The following is a 24,770-nucleotide window of genomic DNA, read 5'->3' on the forward strand; positions in this document are numbered from 1 at the left end:
TAGTAGTGTAAATAGTTTATTTGCTCATATGCCATGAAAAGACCAGAAAAGTAACATGAACTGCTTTTATAAAACATTTCTAATATTGCTAAGAAGCAGGCCCATTAACAGACAAACAGAAAAGAGCATGCCAACATTATTGTCTATTTGTAGATTAATAAATAGGCAATTATTTTAACATATGCTCATCAGTATTGAACTCTGGAAAATAGCTGCTTTGTGGTGAAGGACCACCTAATTTGTGTTATATCTTACGGTCAAATTGCTTTTTTCATCAAAATGAACGTTGAGTCAGACAAAATCTTGGCATGTTCTTTTTTAACGTACACATTATGAAAATGTGCTAGCAGGTGGCAGTTTAAAGTAACCTTTCTGTAAATATGCTAAAGTGAAAATGTAGTAACTGATCCCTAAACTGTCCTTGTAGTTAAATATATATTAAAAAAAAAAAAAACCTATAAGTTAAAATAACATTCAGATTGTATAGCATAGGCTGATGCATTTTTAAACAATATTTACAATATTACCCAGAGGCTTAGGTGGGAATTAAAGAGAAGTGTAAAAACCATAAAAAACTGCACCAATCTTATAGCAAAATATCTGTACATTTAAAAAGAGATATATAACTACACATTATCCAAGGGAAATGGGACCTTCACCAGAGTTCACATAAGCACAACAAAATAAGAAATTCAGTGGTTAAATACTATACAATAAACTTTACAATTAATATATTGATGTCATGTACCAAAAGGTAAGCCAGAAGCAGAATGTATATTATGAAAAGTACAAATTAGCTTCAGTCCAGTTTTTGACTTTGGAATGGATCAAGTGCCCTGCCAGAGAGGAAGGAAAAATAGCAGTGGCTTTGTTGGCCATTTAGTCCCATTTCATATCACTTAAACTTAATCCTGATGTATTTCAGAAATTTAATTGCAATTTCCCATAAAGTAATCTTGGAAATGCAAGCATTTTTAGCTTTGATATATGATGCCAAATATATCTTCTCCAGTCTACAAAAAGAAGGGGGGGGTGGGGGGGAAAATACCCTGCGATTGTCAGGATAATAAGGCCAGGATTCTAACACTATGCTAGCAGAAGTAATCTTGAATGCTTGTTGATAGAGCTAGTGAACCTCTCCCTGGCTAGCAAGGCAATGATTTCTATTCTCAGGATTGACCCAAAATGGTCCTCAGAAATCCTAATACTGATTACTGAGATGTTAATTTTAGTGCTAATTAATAAACATTTGCATTATTTTTTAAAAGCTGCCTCTAGCTGAAGAACACAGTACTGCAAATAAAGTCTTATACAACATCTGTGTGCCATCATATCGTCGCATTCATACCAATGAATGTCTCTCATAGGGCATCGCACCCCAGCACAGAAGCAGAATGTGAAACAAGAGTTGACTGATTCTGTGCCACTGCAATTACATCATGTTTGTACTTTGCTGGGGCTTGGTTATGGACAGAAGGAGTTTATCGTGTGACTTTTTCCTTCTTCCACGTTGTAAGCCCTTAAAAATACCAAGTTGATGGGTATGGCTGAAACACAAAATTAACTCCTTAAAAGACATCTCAGCGAAGGAAGCCCACAGCAGATGCATCCATGTTATTTACAACTTATCAGGAAACCAGGGTGGGCCATCATGGGACAATCACAATGGCAGGTAATGAATGTAATATGAAATTTACATTTTGGTTAAAAATTGAATAACACACTGGTGTAAAAAGATACCTAATCAAATCAAATCCTATTGCTTTGATTAATCTGAGCAGGTACTTCCACTTTTAGGCACTTGTTAACAAAGGTTGAAAGGAGAGCCCATTATTTTTAAATTCCTATGTGTTTGCTAAATCTGAGCCCTTAGAATATTTTCATCTGTGTTCAAGGCTGCAGTTAAATGATAGCACATAAAGTTCACATGGTCAGTTTCATTCACACACACCCTCTATTCATACAGGCAGGTCTCAGGTTCACATGGTTATTTCGGCACCATTAACAGAACGCAAGTTCTGATCATCAAAGCGCCGCCTGACACTTCTCCTCACCGCATCGGCTCGTCTGTATGGTTGGTTTCTAAGATCTGTGAAGAGGAGAGCACCAATAAGAGAAGTGCAACCTTTAATATCATGTTTCTAAGCAAGACAAAGGCCAGCTGGCAGCCCATCAAAGCAGCTTGTGTAGAAGAGTCAGCTAATGGGCCCTTCAAACTCATTGAGAATCTGAGCCAAAAACATGTACTTTGCCCGCAATATTTACAGTCAAACAAAACAGCATGTAATACTGGTGTGATTCTGGGCTCTTTTAGAAAACTATATGAGAGACTGCTTCTGTCACTGGCCAGAGAGTCTAGCTGAAGTCTTATTTTGAAATGTTTCTTCCATTGGAAATGGCTATTGCTTAGTAGTTATTTTTCTTTCCGGAAACCTGAATACCAACAACAACTGCAATAAATTTTAAACTGCAAAACTAATAAAACAAACAAACAAAAATAAACTAATAAAGCAGACTGCCCTGTCCTGTCTTATCTGAAATTTTTATCAAGGAAGGAACTTATGCATAGTTTGCAGACACAGCTTCCATTATTTTTATTCCATTAAAATTAGCTGAAGTCAGATTTTTATTTTGCGAATTAGAAACATAATACTCAACCACTGAATAAAAGTAATCACTAAATCAAAATAACACTCCATTCCTGAACATTCTTTGCTGCCACCCAAGATTTTTTGTTTTTCATTAGAGGGGCAAGGTGGTATGGGCCCTCCGGATTCTCCAATTTGTACTGCCAATGAACAGCAGGATGCCTAACTGACGACAACAACAAAATGCCTTGTTGAATGAATGAATCAACCACTGCACATCAGTTCAAGCAGGCATTGTTCTAGAGGGATGAAGTGAGATGAACAGGATGAATTTTAGTATATGTAAGCACTCTTAGTGTGAAAGCATGCTTTCTTGATGAATAAGGTAGGTAGCCTAGCCAGCAGGTAGCCTCCATTTAATGGAGTCAGGACATGGTGAAAAGAAAAATAAAGCAGGCTTCATACTTCTTCCCCTTGTTTTGTTTAATTAGTTTGTATTTCCCTTTCATTAACTTAGTATTGTTGATCTCTGTTTAGAAACAGTCTTACCTTTAGAAAGGGAAACACAAATAACAGAATTAAAACAGATTTAATCTTTTTAATCCCTTCACCTACTCAGATTGAAAATGGATGGGCCATACCTGGTCCACAGAATGTTTGGCCCCCGACTTAAATTTTTAAATACGGTTTCCTGCTATTTAAATTGGTAATTAACATAAAAGCCAAGGTTTCTGGCTTCTCTTGGAAAACTGGAGGATCTTGCGATACTGGGCCCAAATTCTAACATGGCAAAAACAAGCCAGAGCTGAGTGAGTGCTCAGTTAGGCACAGTCCCCACCAGCTCCTGACTCGTTGGAATCTGTGACTCTGCCCTACTCCTAAATTCAAGCCAGGAATAGTTTTGCATGCCCTAATCCTCCTGAGCCTTTGCTTCCTTGCCCAGAGTGGTAAATGGAGGTCAGAATTCCATTTCTGGCTAGGGATATGCAGGGACCTGCAGTTCTGTGGTTCCTGAGCCCTCTGAGCAATTAGTTCTAAGAACCCTAATCCTTCTTCAAAGACTACAGATCACATTCCCTGGCCAGGACTTACTCTCAATTTCTTCAGATCAAAATGGGGTTAACTGAATAACGTGAAGGCCAAGAAGGGGTAGAAGGAAGGACAACCTAGCACCCAAAGCAAGTATAATCATCAGCAAGTACCCGTGCCCAAGCCATCACACTTGAGAACATGGAAGCAGACCAAAAAGTCCGGGAGAGAGGCTCAGCCTCACGTCATTGGAATGTGAGGTACAAAGACTTCTCCCTGGTCAGACTCTCACCAGTATTACCCTCAGCCATAGATTGAAATCATTGATCTGCATACAGAGAGAGGAGGAAGCTAAGTAAAAAGTGATGCTTGCCAGCTCTGTGTATCCTCCACCACCGGTGTGCTAGAAGAAATCCTTACCCTCGAGTGAACATTTGGAAATTTAGTGATATTATTCTTCTTTAAAGCTAAACAGAAAAAAAAACAAAAACACAAAATGATGGTTAAGTAAAAATGGGATGAAAATGGAAAGCAATTCAACTTAGTGAATAACATTCCCGGGCATGTTAGCCAACAGAAGAAGAAAACAGGAGGCCATACTACAAAAGGTGTTAGAGAACACAAGGGAAGGGTGAGCATGTCTTCCCACCCAGCTCTCTGACCACCCAGATCCAAGCTGCTTTGAAGTTTGGCTCCAGAACAATAGTTCAGCAGCAAAACTGACAATAAACAGTAGCCAAGCAGATGACAGTTTCTAGCCTTGTTAATAAGTACTGGTGGGATAAGTACACTATAGAACAGGCAACAACACACCACATCCTTTGATATCTTCAGAGACACAGGAACATACATAACAAGTGCAATTCATAGAAGAGTTAACGCCACAAAATAAACATGTAACCAGTTCCATGTCAATCTCAGCATGGGAGTCAAACAATGGCTGTTTCACATACTCCAGTTAGAGTGTGTGCTTCCCTTGTCGCTATTCTAATCAACTGGGCACTACAGAGAAGTTTGTTCCTTATTTAACCATCAGGAACTAAGCCCAGGCAGTTACTTCTTGGGAAAGTTATTATTTCTGGTGCCCCCATCTTGACCAAAGAAGCAGATCCAGATATGATCTCATCACAGAAGAAATGCTCAGGGTTTGACATGGAACAGAGCCACCAGTGAAGAAGCATGAATGAGATAAGACAGTGAGAGCTCCTAAGCCTTTGTTCTCGTTTCTTGCTTTGCAGCCTTGCTCCAACATGGAATTGTTGATAGCTGAAATTTGGGCATGACACTCAGAGGGAAAAGAGGTGAGTATAAAGCTATAGATTGCCTATATCAGCTTATACAGGCTTCTAGGTCAAAAGAGCTCCCTGAGTTTAGCTTGTACCATGAGCTCCACCACACTGTGGATGATGGCTACAGACTATATAAGACAGTTAAGAGAGACCCAATTTACAGCTGTGTGTAGTTCACAGCTCCTTCTGCAAATCATTTTGCAACTTTAGAGCACCTTGTATTCCTGAGAGTTTGTATAGCAGCTCATTTTACTATCAAAGCATGCCGAGTACAAAAAGGCAGGTTTAATATCTGTAAATCTATTCGAACACACTAAGTGCTCAATAAATGTTAGGTATAGTAACTACTGTTATTAATGACTGTCATTTTGTGTTCAAAGATATTGGCCCCAAAATCTTAAAAGCAACCTAGTTGGTCCCAATCCTGACTCTCAAAGAAGTGCTCTATTCATCGTTTTCTGAAAATTTCTAGAAGTAATTGCATTAATTCAACTCGCACACACCATCACAGCCATGTGGATTCACAGATGTATTGAAAGTGCTAGTGAGTAAGCAGTTATGACTGAAATGCAAAACCATGCAGTGTGAAGACCACATAAAACACAACATGATGGAGATGGCAATTCCATGCTAGGATGCTGGGTGGCCCTGACACACAAACAGAGGGTCATTAGGGGTCAAAAAATCTGTAGCAACCTTTTAAGAGCATCAGGTGAGAAAGAGTAATAGTTTAGTAATGGTATTCCTCAGTGAGAACAGGTTCGCAGAAAAATCGAGAGCCACGCTTGGCGGTGCGAGCAGTAAAGGGCACAGTCTTCAGCACTGCATCGAAAATGACAGCCAAATAAGACAAACAGAAGAGAGTAAGAAGCCAAGATCTACTGCATTAGTATACGGTTAGTGCTTTGTTAATCATACCTGGGGTAAGGGTGGCAGAGGTGAGCAGGAAGGGTGTAAGGCAATATATACCCAAGTGAGCTCATAAAGCCTAGAAGAGCTACTCAGTCTTTACTCATTCTGGGGTAGAACATGGAAAATAGTCCAAGGAGGAGAAAAAAAAATCCGCTCCATAGACAGATATTCATTTACCTCCTATGGCATATCAGGTCAGACAAATAGAAACTGTACATTTCACCAGCCAGGTGTCGCTAAGCTGGAGAACAGACTGAAGAAAATGGCACTCTAAGTTCTTAACGTGCCACGGCTGGATGCTTCTCTACCTACAAGTCAATCTTACCGTGGCCCTGAGGCTAAACGGTGCTGCCCAAGGAGATCTGTTCCTGCTCTTGCTCATAGGAGAGCTGCTCCCTCAATGTGGGAGAGGCAAGGAGAGAGGCTAAACAAGGAAGCTTTATCTGGGAGCCCTCTGCAAGCCACTGCAGGGTGAATACAGATACGGGCAGGCACAAATGTACAGAACACCTGTGCACCCTATGTAGAGATCTATCCCACTGCTTACACTGGTTTACTCTGGGCAAGGAACTCTTTATTGACTTCCTTTTTAGGGATTTATTCACGTATTTTATTTCCTTGGGTCTGAGCTGATGAAAGAAATCTGATTTGGGCAGTTTGGGATCCCTATTTCCAAAGCTGACTAAGCTATTAACAAGAAATGAGAAGTCAAAAGGCTGAGTTATATTTTTTAAAAATTAGGACAGTTGAGGAAATGTGAATAATGACTAGCTATTTGATATTAAGGAACTCTTAGTTTTGGAGGTGTGTGATAATGGTCTTGTAGGTATGCTTGTTTGCTTTATTAAAGAGTCCTTATGTTTTGAAGGCATATATGGAAATATTTCCAGATGAAATTGTATGTCTTGGATTTGCTTCAAAATAATTCCAGAGGTTAGGTGGTGGGAAGTAGGTAGAAGCAGACGTGTAACAAGATTGGCCATGAGTTGAAAACTATTCATGGGTGAAGGGTACATGGGAATTCATCATACTAATCTCTATACTTTTGCGTAACATTTCCTACAAAAGAAGTTTTAAGTATCTTGGAAGCTGATAAGCAGTATTCTTATGCAACAAACATGAAAGGAAAGTCACCTGTAGCCACTGCCCCCAAATTATTGCCCTGATCTTTAAGAGGGAATGCAGAAACTCGGAAGAACTGGTTCGAGCAGAAAGCATTAGGCTACAACTTAATCAGACAAGAACCAATCTGGGTTAGGCACCATTCCTAGCTGAGAGAATGACCATCCCCCAACCCTGGGCTTCTGGGCTGTTGGTCTATCCGCATGAAAGCACCAGCTCCTGATTTCCTAACATCTTCACTTACTTTGAGTGCGTAAAAAGGCTTTTAAAGAGCATGCTGGAAAAACATGTGTTGACTGTGCTTAGTACAGTATGGGTCCTGTCCATAGCAGTTATCAATCAGGCAGGTGGGTAGGAGTGGCCATGAGGGAGAAAATGGAGCATGGTGACAAATCTAAGACAATGGAACATCATTAGAAAAAGGAGCCCTGGTGAAATCTACAGGGTTCCAATGATACTGAGAAACAGAGATTTTTTTCAGAGAGAGTGTTGGGGTTCTTTGACAGGCAGTATACAGGCTACTATAAATATACTTCAAATACTAGCGTGGAGTTTCTCTGTAGTTCTGGATCTGAATAAAATCAACTGAAGAACTTGTAAACCCTGGACAAAAGCGGTAGCATAATCTGTAAATGGCCCAGTAACGGTGAGGCCAGTGGGATCTCCATGGGCCACAATGAGAAAATAGCCTTTACCTGTGATAATATCTTCAATGGCACCGTCTTTTCCTTCGTATACGTGTCTATTATCTTTAACTTGTCGCCTTCTTAATTCCGCAATTAATTCTTGCTGCTGCCTCTTTGATTTGTGGGAAGGAGACTGAGAAGAAAAAAGAATGGCAGAGATTAGTGGGACCAGCACCCACTGGAGGTTTGAGAAAATCCAAAATGTGTCTGAGCATTTTGTTACTAACAAGCAGCCTCAGTCCGAAGCACAAACAGCACCATCCCAAACATTCTGCTCAGCAGAGGAAAACTCAGAAAGCTTCTGGGAAGAAAAACTTTTGCACTAAAGAACGCACAAAACTGGCAGCAATGGGAAGGCTGGACACTATGGCAACAAGAGGCAGCTAGTAATAACCAGTGACTTGTTAACCTTCGGTCCAGAGGATCATGAGGAAGAATTCTTCGACCTGCCAGCCTTCGTGGTCTTCACCTATGTTGTTTCCCTCCATAGAATGCTCCCTCCCATTCCCAGAGAAGCCCTCCCACTGTCAAGGCCAGCCTCAATGGCGACCCCGTGAAGCCTTCTGGTCCCGGGACACTAAGCCGTCCAATCATCAGGTTACCCGGGATGGCCTCTCTGTGTATCCATCTGAGATTTAAATTCCCGATCTCTATAAACTTGGAAATGCCACACAAACATGCTCTTAGCCCCATTCCAGTGACTGCTGAACAAAATAATGAATGAACAAGTGTCCATCTGCCAAGTTTCCAAGGCCTAGAAGGAAGCGGAAGGCATCCTGTGCAAATCTGGCTTCCTGGCCTCTTGACGGCTCCATCTCAGGAGCCTGGCACACCTCACCTTTGGGTCCTGCTGCTCCAGCAGAGCTTCCTGCTCCAGGAGTTTCTCCATCAGCGCTTGTTCCTGCTTTTTCCTCAGCTCGTTTTCCTCTTCTGCTTGCTGGGTAAAATCAAAAGTGGCAGAAGATGATGTCAGTGGAAACGCCAGCAGTCAAGATTTTTAAAAGCCATTCTTAGAGAATCCTTGGTTAGCCAGGAAGTAGAGTAAAGGGAAGGTTTGGAAGATCTACACTATATGCCTGATTCGAGGTTTTGCTGTCGGTCTGTATCACACCTCTTCATAACCTAGTAGTTGAGATTCACCCCTTCCAGAGAATTCCTTTCCTGATGGTTCTCTCCCCACTCAGCCTGCTTCTTAACCTCCATACCATACACGTCGGGGCACCTCCTCTTTTTTTTTTTTTTTTTTTTTTTTTTAGAAGAATCCACCTGCTTTCTTTTTTTTTTTTTTTTTTTAAAGATTTATTGATTGATTGATTGATTGCTATGTTGGGTCTTCGTTTCTGTGCTAGGGCTTTCTCTAGCTGCGGCAAGTGAGGGCCACTCTTCATCGCGGTGCGCGGGCCTCTCACCATCGCGGCCTCTCTTGTTGCGGAGCACAGGCTCCAGACGCGCAGGCTCAGCAGTTGTGGCTCACGGGCTTAGTTGCTCCGCGGCATGTGGGATCCTCCCAGACCAGGGCCCGAACCCGTGTCCCCTGCATTAGCAGGTAGATTCCCAACCACTGTGCCACCAGGGAAGCCCCCGGGCACCTCCTCTTTTGGCAGCTCTGCTCAGTGATTCTCATGTGAGATTGTTTTTCTTCCAGAATCTCTCCCCCTCCCTACAGCTTCTCTGAAAGGAGGGGCTCAGATTCCTCTCCTTTCGCCCACTGTTAGAGGAAAACCTCCATTCCCTCGCCTCTTGCTTCCTCAGGGCCCTCACCAAGTTGACACTCTTGGGCTTTCTCCCCACAGCTCACTCACTTCCAAGGGAGGCAGTGACAAGTGTGATGAATTAGGGACAAGAAATCCAACAGGCCGACCTCAGCTCAGCCCCGCGGGGTATCCCCTCTTTTGAAGCCAGCCTCCTTAAAGCAACTTCTAATAGTCTAGCTGTGCACTGGTAAGTCATCTAATTCAGGGCCGAAGGGTAAGCTCACAGAGACACAGCCTGTCCTCCAATCCAGATTTTATCAGTAATAAAGTTTACATTTTCATCTCTGTTGCTTTTGTCTCATTTCATTTTGGTTCAAACTTAGGAAGGGAAATGACAGATGACATCCTAAAACCCTAACATCTGCCCATCAAGTCCCTGGGTCAGTGTCAGGCTGGGCAGTTATTCACTATGTAATATGTCAGGGCAAGGAGAACATCCTGTCACGTCCCTGCCTGATAAGCGCCTCACACAACCGGCGAACAGGACCCCGGGGAGAAATGATAACGTGGAAGGAGCACCTGATGGGCTCTGACCTGTGACACCCCACAGACCAGCTTCTCTTTTTCCTCTGCTCTATGCACGACCCCGCTGAAGGGCCAGACTTGGAGACCAAACAGGGGCACTTCCCAGCTTGTATTATACAATTTAAAAACAGCATATATTTTCTTTTTAGACCTTAGATATTTAGACCTTACAATATTCTTTAGTGAAGAAGCATGGTCCCAGCTCGTAACAAGAGCCACCTTGAGCCATCTCGGTAGCACATCAGGGGACCCCAGAGTACCACAGCCAGCAGCTCTGGTGACCAGTGCTTCTCATTGCTCACGGCCCCCAGGAGCTCGCACATGGACTTGGTGCTGTATTTGTGTTCATCCTCGCTGCCGGGGACACTTTCTTTCTGCTTGTGATATCACTGCTACACTAAGCCATGCTGAGAGAAGATGGCTAAATATTGTAACCTTGTGAGTTCAGTAAAAGGCCCAAGGATGGCTCTCCAATGCCATCAGGTGATGGTGAAGTGACCCACTGTTTCCAATCACGTGTTTCTCAAAAATGTCCACAGCCCTGCCGCATCCCTCCCCGCTCCACAATCACACTCCTCCTTCCTAGACCAACATTACCCAGCTTATACATAGACAAGCCTGGAGAATACAGATCGCAGTGTCTCCTAAGAGCACTGAAATCCCCTCATGCCCTGCCCTCCTTGTCTTCCTTTCTCAAGGGACAAATTCTTCTGACACAGATCTTTCTGGGTCACATGCTTTTTCAAGACCACGGTCCCAGATTATGTCATAGAGGGCCTCCCATTTAAAGGAAGGGCCATTATGGGTCCAGATGAAGAAACGGGGAGCAACTGTCCTTCCTAGAGCCATCTTTTGGTCCACACTAGAGAAATGTTGGTCCAGAGGCCCACGGGCCTGGGCAGAGCTACGACACAAGCAGGCTCTCCCTGACCTCAGCGACAGTGTCGCTGCCACAGGCCAGGGCTCACTCCTTCTACCCTTTACCCACTCAGCAACTCCACGGGAGGCCTGGGTTTCTCAGTCCTTCAACCTGCCTGCAAGGGTCAACAGTCAACGGGGCAGCAGTGGTCCTGGATCTCACTTTCCCACAGTCAGCCAAGAGCTTTTGTTTGGGGGCTGAGCCCCCAGCTGGCCAGGTAGAGACAGGGAGCATGACGGGCTGAGGGCCGCAGGAGCAGGGCCAGAGACCGCTGTCTCGTCCTCACCACCCACATCTGCTGCCCGAAGGCACAGGGCGGGTCTCTGCAGAGCCACCGAGACCCAGACACAGCTCTAGGAGGGCACCCACTCGAGAAGTAATGCCAGGGAAGGCTTGAAAGAAACCAGGCTCCTGTTTACCTTATAGGCTTTCACAAACCGGACAAAGACGGGAAAGAAGACGGAGGGTGGTGTCGTCTTGGGGTTTTCTCCAAAATACTTCACCACATCATCGAAGGCGTCCTGTGAAGAAGCGAATTTCTCTTGAATGTCATTTTTCCAGCATTTGAACTCGGCACTCTGGGAAAAGAGCTGCAGCATCTCCCACAGGTCTCTGGCCTCCATCCTCCCTCACCTCCCACGATTCTCTACAGCCTGTGTTTCCTCCCAACACTCAAAGGCAACCAGAAGAATGCAACACTGCTACACTGGGACCTCCTGCCACTTCTACACACACACACACGAATGAGGAACTACTCCTTTCAAGAGCGTCCTAAAGCCATGGGAAGACTCCTTAAAGCCAACCAGGTTAGAAGGGACCTTAGAAGTTTGCTCAGACTCTAGATCCCAGCTCACTGCTTCAACGCTCCTTACAGTAGCCACTCACTCACTCAAGTCTCTGCTTGAACCTTCCCGGGACACAGAGAAACCAGCCTCACAAGGGAACCATCCCACCACGTCTGCTTCCTGAGTTCCCACAACCCTCTGCCTTCCCTTCTGGCGTACAGTCTATTCTGGCTGCTTCTCAGGTGTGTAAACTTGACCCCCAGTGTGGTATCAGATTTCAAGGTCAAGGCCTCCTGGAACCCAACACACTGGGTGACACTGCTGTGCTGAGCACAGGCCTACCACACGTTGGTTGAAGTGAACACAGGACCCACAATAAAGGGAGCCCAGGAGTGGAAGGGGAGGGGGCGGGGAGGGCCTCTAGAGAAAAGGGTGAAGACCTCAAATTAGAAGAGACAATGAGCAGCACAGGGGCATCTCCAGGTACAAAATGCAGAAAGATCCCCATCCCCCTTAATAACAGCTACGTAAGAAATCTACCCTCAGCAGACAGAGGACAATTTCCCCACCACCACCACCCAAAGCCAGGGCCAGCACCCCAGGTGGCTTTAACGGATCCAATCCCTTCTTCTTCATGGGTGTTGGGGGCACAGACACTCACCTGTGCAATCTTGGCATCATCCTGCAGCTTCTTCAGCTTTCCCTCATTGTTGAGGATGAACTCCTTCAGCAGCGTGTTGTGGTCATGCATGGTGTACTCCCTCTTGGTCAAGTCCATGCCCCTCTGCAGCTCCTTGACGTCCAGTAAAACATTCTCAAGGGAGACTGAAGTAGAGAAAGCAATGTCCCCGTGACTTCAGGTGGGAAAGTCAAAGCCACAGTGAGTCTGGGTGATGAGCCAAGTTCTCAGTGGGTTTCTAGGGTTATGCAAGGCCCTTAGATCTAGTCTCCAGCCTTCAGTGCAGAGATCCATTAATAGGAATAATTTGCTAAGTGCTCACCATCAAGCACTGCATTAAATCCTTTACATGCACTAATTCAGTTGCACCATTAGCCCATGTTGCCAACGAGGAAAAGCAACACAAAGAGGTTACGTGGGCTGCCCTAGGTCACACAGCTAGGAAGTGGCAGAGACGGAGTTTGGATAACCACCACGGATCCCAAATCCTGTGCTTGTTCCCAACTATTCCATTTCTCTTACTGGAGATGATAACCTATTGGCTGGCCTGTAGGGTTAGAGGTTCCTTAACTGACAGGCCCAAGAGCTTATCCTCTACCTGACTCTTTGAACTCTTCTGCATTTCTGTGGCTCTCCAGCAGGGGGTAGCATTTCACCTACTGAATTTTTAGTTGTACTGTCCACAAGGACCCAAAGCAACTTTGACCAGCTTCTTTTTGCTAAACAACCCTTCCATGCGTCAGAAGGGGTTATTAGCACAAACCTTTCCATCTGCAGTGTGGCCACCCTCCCAGAGCGGATTCACTTCTGCAGCCTCCTGCAGGAGGTCTGGGCGCAACCTCTGGCTCCCCACTGCCTGACGCAGCTCTGCACATGGATGGATTACGGAACAATGTAGCATGCTTTTCCCTCACTAGACCCACACTGTGCTATTCATCTTTGACTCCTCAGTGCTTAGGGCTGTGCCAAGTACAAAGCAGGAACTCAGAAAGGTTCACTGGATAAAGGAAGGAGTGAGTAAATAAATAAGTGAAGGGATAAGGTCCTGCCTCTCAGCCTCCTCTAGGGCTTCAGCAGCGTCTATCCCACTAACAGGGCATCATCTACTTCATTAATTCACTCATTCATTTGTTCCCAACCATCAATTTGCCAGGACCTAAGGAAATTATAAAGATAAATAAAATGATTATACCCATACATGAACAGGTTGCAGTGGACGTGCAAAATGTTGTGATAAAATTTATTAAATCTTGTATGAGAGGCTTGTACGGAATGCTCTTGAGTAAGAACACAGAAGCAGCAGCCATTTACTCTGAGGAAATCAGAGAAAGTCTTGCCCTCAGAGATTCAATTCGCTAAGTCTGGGGTAGGTCTCAGGAATACAAATTTACAATAAACACTTTGGCTGCTTAAGATCATAATTTGAGAATCACAGCATGTATCCAACTCTGAGGTCAATCTGCATCTTGTTCCTTTTTCTAGCCTAATGTTCTTTTGAGAGGACGTGGTACACTGGACAACACACCATATGAGAAGATTATCTGAGTTCAAGTTCTGTTTCTATCATTTTCTACCCATGTGACCTTGGGCAAGGCATTTAATCTATAAAAATGTCAGTTTTTTCATCTGTACCAGTACAGCCCAACTATCTCAGAGTAGCCAATGATTTAAATGAGAAAATGTGTAACTGTCATAACAAAGTAACAACCAAGAAGTACTGATAATTTAACTTGTGCTCAGGCTAAACACAAAATGTTTAGAACTGCCACACCTGAGCAAGTGGGACAGCACAAAATCTAATTAAAGTGTTTGTTGGGGGCGGGGGGTGAGTCTCAGATTCTCTCATTTCAAATGACAGCAACAGAATAAAAAGGGCAACAGATGGAAGAGGGAAGGCACATGAAGCCCAAAGACCTGGATCTTTACAAAGAGAACACTGCCCTCTTCATGTCCGTGTTTGTTATTGCTCCCAGGTACGCGCAACACCAGAGGCTATGTGTTTCAGCTCAGAGCCTCTGTTTTAGCCTCGCCTTTGTACAGGGGTTCTGAAGAGTGTTGTTTAAGCAGGGAAGGGTCCCCCATGATTCAAGGCATTCATACCCAAGAGTAACATTAAGAGCTGAAATCAAGTACCTGAGGCAGCTTTCTCCACGTAATGAAGCTCATTATAAAATAGGGACACTTGGTGATATTTTTCTTTTACGACATTGGATATATAGTGCAACAGTGTTTGCTTTCGGTCCGTTGACTTTGTATCTAAGAGCTGAAAACCAAAGGGGATGAGGGTTAGAGTAACAGATGATGGGAGAGTTACCTGCCAGATGATGCTCTCCCGCTCAGAATAAATACCTGAGCACAGATGCCCCAAAGCGGAGAGAAAACATTCCCACAGGAGAGTCAGCTTTGGTCTCGGGTGAACCAGGCCATGGATTTTTTTTTAAATTTTTTTTTTGTTAACATCTTTATTGGAGTATAACTGCTTTACAATGGTGTGTTAGTTCCTGCTCTATAACAAAGTGAATCAGTTATACATATACATATGTTCCCATATCTCCTCCCTCCTGCAGCCCATGGATTATTAAGTGACAAGAGGACTTCCTGACCAGGGGACACGCTCAACTTTAGGGGCGACTCTAAGCATGAGAGCTGTTCACACGTCTCTCCTCACGTGAACTCCCCGCCCCCATCTGCTCCACCACCTCCCTGGCTTACAAGCAGCAAGACTCCAGTTTCAGTGCTCTCCCAAGTGAAGGCCAGAGTAGGAAGTGAGGCTGGAGCCACGAGTGTGCACAGGTGTGCACGGGTACACCTATGCCATAGTCCTCACATCCTGCTCAGCCCCACCTACTCCCCAACTCAAAGCAGATGTGCTTAACGTACGTACCAGGGCCTTCTGGGGGCCAGAACTGTGACTAACTAGACAGTCCCTATCAAACAACCATGTCCCCCCGCACCTGGGGCTGGGGGCTCCAACCACCGCCCAACCTGCTCCCGTGGAAGCCACGTCCGCCAGTGCAGCCCGGGGCACAGGGCTCCACGGAGCATTCTCTCTTGTCCTGTTCCCAAGTCAGGTGACTCTGAAAAGCAGAGCACCCTTCTTCATCCAGAAAAAAAAAAAAAAAATTTTTTTTTAGAAAACACAGAAAAGTATAAAGAAGCAGCTCAAAAAACCTTCCTAATTCCATTCACCCTCTCTGTTAATATCTTAATCTTCTTCCATTCGGTTTTTTTTTTCTCCATATTTTACCTAGTTAAAAATCAAACTGTACAGACAACTTATACCCTGCTTTCTTTCCTAAACACAAAATTACCTATTCCTTTGAAAACTCTTCACAAATATTCTAACAGTGGAAGAATAGTTCACCGTATTAACTATCATTACAGCATATCTAATCATTTCCCCAAATGTTGAATCTTTACACTGTTACTAATTATTTGCAATTATAAATAAAATATAGCACCCATAAGTCAGACCCGAGGAAAGATTCCTAGAAATGGAAATATCGGGTGAAAAGGTATGAGTATTTTTAAGGTTCGAAGTGCTTGCTGCCATATGGCGTTCCAGAAAATTTGTACCCACTAGCAGAGAATCTTCATCAAAACATCCCACCCCACTTCCAAGAGCAGACTCTCTCTGCTCCAGGACTTAATCTTTGCCAGCTGTTTTGTCTCTCATATAGCTCTTGTACTTCTTTTAGTCCACTCACCAGATCTAAACTCTGAAGTTTAAATCCATAAACTGCTCCTCGTTTACTGCTATTCATATAGTTTCCGAGGGCCAAGATGATCTGCAAAGAAAGAGAGAAAAGAGAAGCCCATCGGTACAGCAGCCCAGGCATTCCCAGGCTGAGGAATGCAGCTGACAAGTCAGCTCTTCCATACACGTATAAGAGGAAAACTTCACTTGCCTCCAGAATTTTCTTGAGTTTTTGGGACGACTTTATAGAGACAGATGCTGCTATAATTGAATGCAGTTGCTAGATTCCAGGCAAGGGAAAGAAGGAGGGGGAAAAAAAAGACATGTTAAAAATGGGAAACTCTGATTGAAAACTAAAACTTTAATACAGAAGAAAACAGGCCTGCATTTAGAACTTAAAGCCTTAATGCTGAGATTCTATTTTTTCCTAAACATAAAAATTTTAAGTTGTCCTGCTAGGTCTTAGGTAACTAGAGCATTACATGTAAGCTCTTCTCTAAATAGGAAGTATTATCAGAACTAGCTTATCATAAAATCTGTAAGCAATGAGACTTAAGTTAGGAGTCAACAGCGTCTTCCAGGAGAACTCAATAGCCTGCCCACCATCTCTAATCATGTAATACAATTCATATTTTTAAATCAATGGAGCTAGCCAAGAACAAAAACAAAACAAAACAGCAAAGAAATATAATCACCATGTAGAAGTTCTCAGAACATATTTTGGACACACATGCTACTATAATCAGTAATTAACAAACACTTATTTAGAAACAGAATTGGGAAAGAACTATTTATGATATTCATAAGTCTCTACCAGATTAACACAAAGGAACAAGAGATGGCTGGTTATTATTTCTACGCCACCACAATGTACTGTAACAAACTTCCAAGGAAGAAGACCCCCGTGGCAAATTTAACACTTCCAATGAAAGTCAATAAGCCTGTTCACTAAAGATATGAGATGGTTTTTAGAAATAAAGTTAAATTTTCAGTCTTGGTAACCCAGCCAGAGGACTGGTACCTTGAGGAGGGGACCAAATTTGAGAAAATGATTCTCCTTGTCCTCTGTATTGAGGTGTCCTTTAAAATCCAAAGGACATCTGCAGACACAGGAAATGGCATTCTCTAGGGAGAAGAGCAATACGGAATGGGGAAATTCACCATTTTCAATTTTACTTGGCATACACAATGAGAAAAAGATGGTAAAAATAAAAATGCCATGTCGAAAGTTCTGGGAAGAAGTCTTAGAGCCCATGACATTAAGTGCAATTCTGGGAGAAAGTTAAAAGAAAACAACAAAAAAATGCTATCTGTTTGGACCCCTTCCCTTGCCAGAGTTGGTCCACTCACAGGAGTCAGCATCTGAATGCTTTCGGCAAAGTTCCCAATGAAGGCCATGATGGTCATCTTCTGCATGAGCCGCTCAATTTTACTGAACTGCATCATGAACCGGTCTTCATCTGACAAGTTTTCCAGGGGCTTCCTTTCCCGCTCATAGAGCCGCAGCACTTTCACCTCATTCTCAGTTGGCAAGAACCTCATCAAACACTCTACAAAGTCTACAGGCAACGTCTTCAAGTCAAATCTGAAGACAGAGGTGGACATGTCAGTGTTAAAGAGACAAAAGTCAGTGTTAAAGAGCAAACCCCCTCCCCTCTCAGCCACACCGCCACCTGGTCCAGCTCATGAACCACCGTGTCGATGAGCTGATGTCTACAGCTGGACGGTGTCTACAGATGTGAACATGTCCCCTGGTGCTGGCTCTTGACTGTGCATCAAACACTCTCATCGGTCCTTCCTGGAAACCTGGACCTTATCACAACTGCCATGCTCAGTTTTTAGGCTATTAGTATAGCTCTAAGCCTCTAGAAATCAATAGTAAATGACAGCAGGTAGAAGCAGAAGGAAAGCTGAAGTATCTGGTGGTTAAGTGGTTCAAGGACATGTTTTTTTAGGCATGTGAAGTACTGCTAATTAAGGAGATATAATATTATACACACAATTACAGAATATCTGGTGAACTCTGTAAAGTATTTCAATTAAACCAGTAAGTCTGGGATATTTTTTCTCCTTTAGAAAAAAAATGCATCAAAATGCCTGTACTATATGGATGCTTTGGCTTCAATGCACACATCCCTTGAGGGAATACTCAGTCTTTGTGGACCTATACTCAATCTGAACTAAAGAAGTATTTGCTACAATCTCTATTCTATTCTCTGGACAATCTTTGTTCAGTAATAGAATTACACTTAATCATCATGACAAACAAGGTATGTGAAGATTAAAAACCAGAATTCTTATCAGGTTTCAACACCAGAAATCAGAACAGATGATAGGGTGCACTAAACTACTAGTTTACGATCCTGGCTGAGGACATGAAACTGGAACAAATGATTTCTCAGTGTCTTTTACTCCCCTAAGAATCTCTGATCAAAATTTATGAAATACCAATTAATGATGAATTAGTTCCTAAAACATCTACTAACATCCTTATCGTATTTGAAAGTCACCATGACTCAAAGAGTAGAAAGATTCTTCTAATAGAAGAGTAAATAAAATCAATGCCTTCTCTGCAGTTCAAGGATTAAAAAAAGAACTAAACTTGCTTTAAGATGCCCTGAAAGTGCTAAGCAGCAACAGGAATCACATTCCTATTGTTATGAATTAAGACATGCCTCTGTCTCCTATTTGCATCTGGCGTTGAGTTGAATCATTCCACAAATGCCATCAAATTTGTACTCAACGAATCTGGATAAAATTTAGATACTCCACAGAAAACTGATATTTTCTCCCTTTTCTTAGCATCTGCAATACTTCTCTCAACTTTCCTTTTATGTAAGCACTGCTGCAGGCATATATAAGAGAACAGACCAAGGTAATAAATGATGTCACGATCCAGTTGTTATTCTTCTAAAACAATTAATTACTCATTCTAATATAGCACCCCCGAAGGTCATTTCTGGTCCACCTCTTCAGCGTTACCATTTTTATTCTAAATTTACTAGGATATAATCTTTCAGAATGCCCTGAACTTACACATGAATAGCTTTACATATTTCGTCCGCGGTCTTTCCAGCTTTCCTTAAAGTTATGGCAAGATTTTTAGCCCTATTTGCTTCTAGTAATGTCACTTTGTTTGATCCCTTCTGCGTTATCTTCTGTTTGCTTGAAGAAAGATCAATGGCAGGACCTTGGGCTTTTGTCTTAAATATTTCCTCAAATTCATCTACATTTAAGTCCTGGGTTGGAGAGGAATGAAATAGGCAAATTAGATTATACTTAAAAATGAAGTCAGGAAGCCACCATTTAGACAGTTTCTTAAGCATCAAAGAAGTTACTTTTTCTACTAAGTACTGATACTTGTCTTTGGCCATGGCTTGCTCTATTTCTCTATTTGTGTTAGTGTTGTATGACTTATGCCACATATACAGACAAAAATGTCTAAAGTAGACAACTGTTTCCAACCAGTTAACTCAATTGCCTTTCAATTACTGCCTTGTAGAGATGGCCAGCACAGACTAAAACTATCCACCAAACCAGCTAGTAGGTGTGATTATTGAGTCCTTTTTCACTTATAGTTCAATAAAGGGTTTTTATGCCCCTTTATAAATTAAGGGCAAAGATTGTGTCAGATGTACATTTTGTGACATACAGTGAAGATGTTCAAAACTATTCCATTTTAATGGATAATAAGTTTTGAAATGTATTTTTAGAAGCACCTTACAAAATAGCATCCAATTTTATTCTCCTTTTCTTCTTTACATCAAGACACTTAAAACACTAGCTTTTATTGCAGAAACTTTCAGGTTAACACAGCACCCATTCTGGCTTTGCTGCATAGAGAGGGCCCCTTGTTTCTAACCAATGAGAAAGATACCTCCAGAATTCGCTCATCATCAATTTCATTGAAGACTGTGCCATTGATCTGATTTGGCTTCAGGGCAACCCAGTTAAAAACTGGCATTCTGAATTTCGTCTTGATTGGCTTCTTAATTTTCACAGCTACAGAGGTCAGACAGAATGAAATTAAGATTCCACCAAAACCCTCGAGAACAATCAGACAACAGTCCTTGCAGATGACACTCTAACACTGGAGGAAGGCTGGCAAGAGGTGGCCAGGTGTTTTAAAAGATGGAAAACATCACGCAACACTTTGGCCAGGGCAACTTGAGGTCATCATTTGATACAACAGTGTGTTACAGTTGCCTAAGAGCTGGGGTTTTTGCTTTTATTTTTTTAATGCAGGCAACTGGGTGGTTGAAATACAGTCACAGTGTCAGGACAATGCTTAGGACAAATAAAGAGTTGGGGAATAAAAATTATTCTTTACATTATTAGATAGAGAGGGCAAATACTCTGTGTCACTTAGTTTGACATTGGTAAATGTGAGTCGCATTCTGACATCCTATATTTCTGGTTCTCTAACACATATTTCCAAAACAAACCTTCAAAGATGATCAGAGACTGCAGATAGTGTCTGCTTAAACCACCAGGAATGAAATGTCAAGAAGGCTGACTTCCAGCCAGAGCAATACACTCCTGTGGATGATTTCAATAATGGGGATGATATTGGCTGTTGAGAGTTATGCCAAACAGACTAAGGGCCACAAATGGCCCAAAACAGAATGTTTAAGAAGACAAAAGGGGTACTTAGAAATCTGGGTTTGTATTGCTTTCTGGAGAAGGGCCACAGTCCCCTCCCCCTCTCTTTTAAGTGCAACCTCTCCCCAGGAATCAGCTACTACGTGCAACTAGAAGGTAAGAATGCACCCATTACAAATACTGAAAACCTCTTCATAGAGAGGAAGGGTCCCACCTTTGAGGGGATGGGAGTGGGGGGAGTGCCACCTCCTCTTACTTTGGGGAAATGAGCTAAAAAAGGCAATCCACTAAAAATTCCATTAATTAACTACACACCAAAAGAAGTCTTCCCAAACCAATTAGCTATAAATATTCACCGTCTTAAGTCTGTCTCAGGGATGCCCACCACACTATTTGGGAAGGGAGGGAGAAGAAATTCAGTGCAGAACAAAAGAAATGGAACACACAACTGGGCTTTTACCTGGCTGCCTGCCTTACTGAAAAAACGGAGACAGACAGTGCCTCTCGTTCCTCCAGAGTTACAAAGGCCACGTGAACAGCGGGAATGTCATCTGACAGATCCACACAGAAGCATGCAGGAACACAGAAACACAGCTTTTGCCAAAACAGGCTTTCCACCGCCAAATGTGACACTTTACTCTCCACTACCCAATAGTGTCCACTTCTGTCCTCGCTACCCAGGAAAGCCCATGTCCTCCAGTGGACCAAGGACCAGACCTTCCTCTAGTCTGGCACTTCTGCAGAGTTGAGGGAGAGGAGGTGGACGGGAGTGGGGGTGACAGGTCAGCGCCATCCAGTTCCATCATCCCTCCACAGACAACGCAGGCCTCAGGACACGCCCTACAAGCAACTCCCTGTGCAGTCACCCTGCTTTTAACTCTCTAAGCAAGATTAGGAATAAGCCTGCGATCAGAGCACAGGCCAAAAAGTTCTCTTCTGAAAGGCTGCCCTGACTCTGACTGGGGAGTTGGGGGGGTGGGTTAGCAGAGGCAGGGTCTATAGGTGACCACGATACGCACCACGTTCCCAGTGTTCAAGCTACAGGAAGTGGCTCTGCGTGGGTGGGTGGGTTTTCTGTGGAGAGAACCGAGCACCAGAGGGAGGGGACTAGGAAAGCAGCACCCAGCAGCTTTCCCTTGTTCTGGGGAGGAGCCTTCCTCTCTCCCTCAGGATAAATCTAAAATCCTTCTAGGGACTTCCCTGGCGGTGGTCCAGTGCTTAAGACTCTGCGCTCCCAATACAGGGGGCACGGGTTCGATCCCTGGTTGGGGAACTAAGATCCCACGTGCCATGGGGTACGGCCAAAAACAAACAAACAAACAAATAAAATTTTTAAAAAACCCTAAAATCCTTCTAGAGTTGAGGCCTTAGATCCAACTTTAAAAACTAAACTAAAAAACATTCTTTTTCCCAGGGAGAAAGGAACAGGGCACCTGAAATCCAGGATGCCTGCTTAAAGGGCCATAACCTCTTCTACAGGTTCACCTAAAACATGTGGGCAACCCTGGAATCACAACAGCTAGCCAGCACCACACCTCCCCGCAGACACAGAGCAAATGCAATGGCTCGATGGGAGATGGGGTGGAGATGTCAAGGCACAGCGTGACCCACAGGAACACATGGCAGACACTCAACACACTTGGGGAGGAGCAACCTACAGAAAAGCTTGATGGGCCCGTCTTTTGTGGAAGCAGAAAGAACAAAGAAAATAACAAAAGAAAAATTAGATACGGTTAGTGTTCAGCGGCTCAGCAGTCCACACACTCTTAGCAGAGAATTCCATGCTTCTGGGACACATTTCACAAGGCAGCACAGAGCCAAAAATTCATTTCCATTCAGACCTGCCTTAAAGACACCCTTATTATTTTATTTTAAAAAATAACTCTTTCTTAGAAAAGGGAGAAAAATGATTTCATTATAGTGCTGCCAAAGAGCCATACTGACCTGCGCTAAGTATTCCATAAGATATAAACAAGTTTTTTTAATGAAAAAATAATCAGCTGAAGTCCCAGTTCTCACTGTGAAGTTCCAAAGCATATTCTTCCAAAGAGAAACAGCAAAGGTTACAGACTACCCAGGGGTCTGTCATTGATGACCTGACCAGGGAATGGGAACCAGGTTGGTCTAACAGATTCGAGGAGGTACGCCTTACACTTCAAATGCACATTTCACACTACTAATATATTCTGTATAAAATGCAAAGAAAAGTCCACAAGATAAACTCAGGGGACCTCCTCCTGGTCCCCTGACTTGGTCACCAAGAAGACACTTGCTCATTGCCTGCTGAAGAGATAAAACATCCAGTTGCCTGTGGATCTAGGGGTCTAGTGATGTCACAGGTTTCTGGCTTCCCAGGGGGCCCTTGGCATATCATCTCAGCTGTCTCTTGGCTCTATGGGGACATCCTGATGCTGTCTGGTCTCTTGGTTCCAGAGAGAGAGTGTTACTGAATACACTGGCAAAGCATCTCACAAAATGGGTTACAACCACTAAGTATTAACGGCCGAATTAAGGATAAGTAATGAAAAGAGATTAAAGGCCTTGTAGAAACTGCCTGATCTCAAGCTATCAAAGACTCATAGGGATTTTATAATCCTTATGTCTTGTAAAACACAACATCTTGTAATTGTTTAATGGACGCTTACGGCACTGAAGAGGAGTTTCTTCAGTCCCACATACAGTCCTTCAAATTGCATAAGACACAAAGGGGACAACTTCCCAATGTAGGAATCCTGAAGGGAGCAGTGAGGGATCAACTGAACACAGTTTCACACTATAAAACTGAGGCAATCGATGGAGCCAACAAATTGTAAAGAAGAAGAACCCAGGAAAAAATTTAACCAGAGAGGCCAAGACTCGTTCAGAAAGGAGTCCTGGACGTGCACATCTGAGACTCTTGGCTCTTCTCTCCACCAAGGCAGTTCTGAGGTCCAAGTCAGAGCCCAGGTGAATGAAAGTAGAGGCTGTATCACACATTAGGTTTTGTCAGAGAGAAAGGAAGCAGGACCAAAGGAGACACGCGCTCATGGCGAGCGCTCCTGAGGGGCTACAGGGAAAGCCTCATCAGTGGGCCCACGTGCGCATGGCAATGACACTATCACTGAAAACAGCCTGTTGATGTAACAGATTCCTGGGGCTCCTTAAGAGGTTTTCTGTTTGTTTACGTTTCAAAATCCAACAGTTTCATGATGACGTTCCTTTAACTTTTGTCCTTCAGAAGCAATAAAAGTTTTAGAAGAAAGCAGTAGACGAGGGAGACCTTGAAAGGTCGAAGTAAGTCATTGGTTTACTGCCAACACGACTTTGAACAGGCATCTTGTTTGACAGTTTTATAGGAGCTGGGGTGGAAGTAAACACCACAGATCTGATGTGGAACATGTTTGTTACAGGTGGTTTATTGGTGTCGAAAAGGGCTTCAGTCACCAGGATAAATTAGTCCTAATGACTGGCTGGTAAAGCTGCTGATGGGATGGACATGCTAAGAGATGGAGACTGGGACATCGTTTACAGCTGAGACCATCATTTACACTTTGGGCAAAAGGCTCTGAAAACCACTGCAGCCTTGGAAATGAGACCATTAGAGTGCTAGTTCATCAGAAATAAGAGACCTCATGAAGGGACTGAAATGGTTGAGGCAGCAGAATTATCTGACGTCACAGGAACGGCTTGGCAAAGCTCAGAGCAATTCCAAACGCCAGGGAAACACTCCGTGACTGGGAAAACAGCTTGCGGTATTTTAGAAAAGAGTAAAAATTCATTTTCGTGAGTCAAAAATAAGAACTTATATTTCAAGACATTAGAGCAACTCTCTTCCTCTCACCCACACCCGCCCCGTTTTATTTCTGGTGAGGGAGGGATGCCGCATTCTATCCTGGGCAGCAGAGCATTTCAAGGCAAGAAGGTACTGCTGGTGGCAATGCTTCCCTTTGAAGCTTAATTCCACTGTAGTGAATTGTGATGCCCTCAAATGCTCAGAAGAAACGCCTGGAAGCCTACATCAAGCAATTAACACAGAGAGGTATTTTCCCCTTTTATAGATGCCATCGAAAATACCTTCAAAGAAAATAGCCATAAGCACTGAAAGCACGCTGTGTCAGAGCTTGGACTGTCATGTTTGCTGAACCCATGAAAATGCACTGATCCCTAAGAAGGTAACCTGTCTCTCTTCCCTTCTCTAGGTGGG

General features: G+C 43.4%; 1 protein-coding gene across 4 annotated transcripts in view; it reads right to left on the reverse strand.

Moving 5' to 3' along the window:
- Positions 1 to 24,770, reverse strand: part of FMNL2 (formin like 2) — a 310,152-nt gene continuing 285,382 nt past the window's right edge. Inside the window, exons 16-27 of one of the 4 annotated variants that reach the window (XM_082395722.1) lie at positions 19,863 to 19,987; positions 19,022 to 19,224; positions 17,336 to 17,570; positions 16,197 to 16,265; positions 15,996 to 16,076; positions 14,422 to 14,551; positions 12,271 to 12,434; positions 11,244 to 11,345; positions 8,465 to 8,563; positions 7,636 to 7,759; positions 4,038 to 4,084; positions 1 to 2,089 (exon numbers count right to left, since the gene is read on the reverse strand). In XM_082395722.1, the coding sequence (XP_082251848.1) occupies positions 2,051 to 2,089; positions 4,038 to 4,084; positions 7,636 to 7,759; positions 8,465 to 8,563; positions 11,244 to 11,345; positions 12,271 to 12,434; positions 14,422 to 14,551; positions 15,996 to 16,076; positions 16,197 to 16,265; positions 17,336 to 17,570; positions 19,022 to 19,224; positions 19,863 to 19,987 (1,418 nt within the window). In that variant the 3' untranslated portion in view covers positions 1 to 2,050. Of the gene's footprint in view, positions 2,090 to 3,990; positions 4,085 to 5,602; positions 5,729 to 7,635; positions 7,760 to 8,464; positions 8,564 to 11,243; positions 11,346 to 12,270; positions 12,435 to 14,421; positions 14,552 to 15,995; positions 16,077 to 16,196; positions 16,266 to 17,335; positions 17,571 to 19,021; positions 19,225 to 19,862; positions 19,988 to 24,770 lie in introns of all 4 variants that reach the window. The other 3 variants (XM_082395720.1, XM_082395721.1, XM_082395719.1) reach the window with 3 other exon arrangements.

Source organism: Balaenoptera borealis (genome assembly GCF_965194805.1).
Source record: "Balaenoptera borealis genome assembly, chromosome: 6".
In the NCBI taxonomy this organism is placed as follows: Eukaryota; Metazoa; Chordata; class Mammalia; order Artiodactyla; family Balaenopteridae; genus Balaenoptera; species Balaenoptera borealis.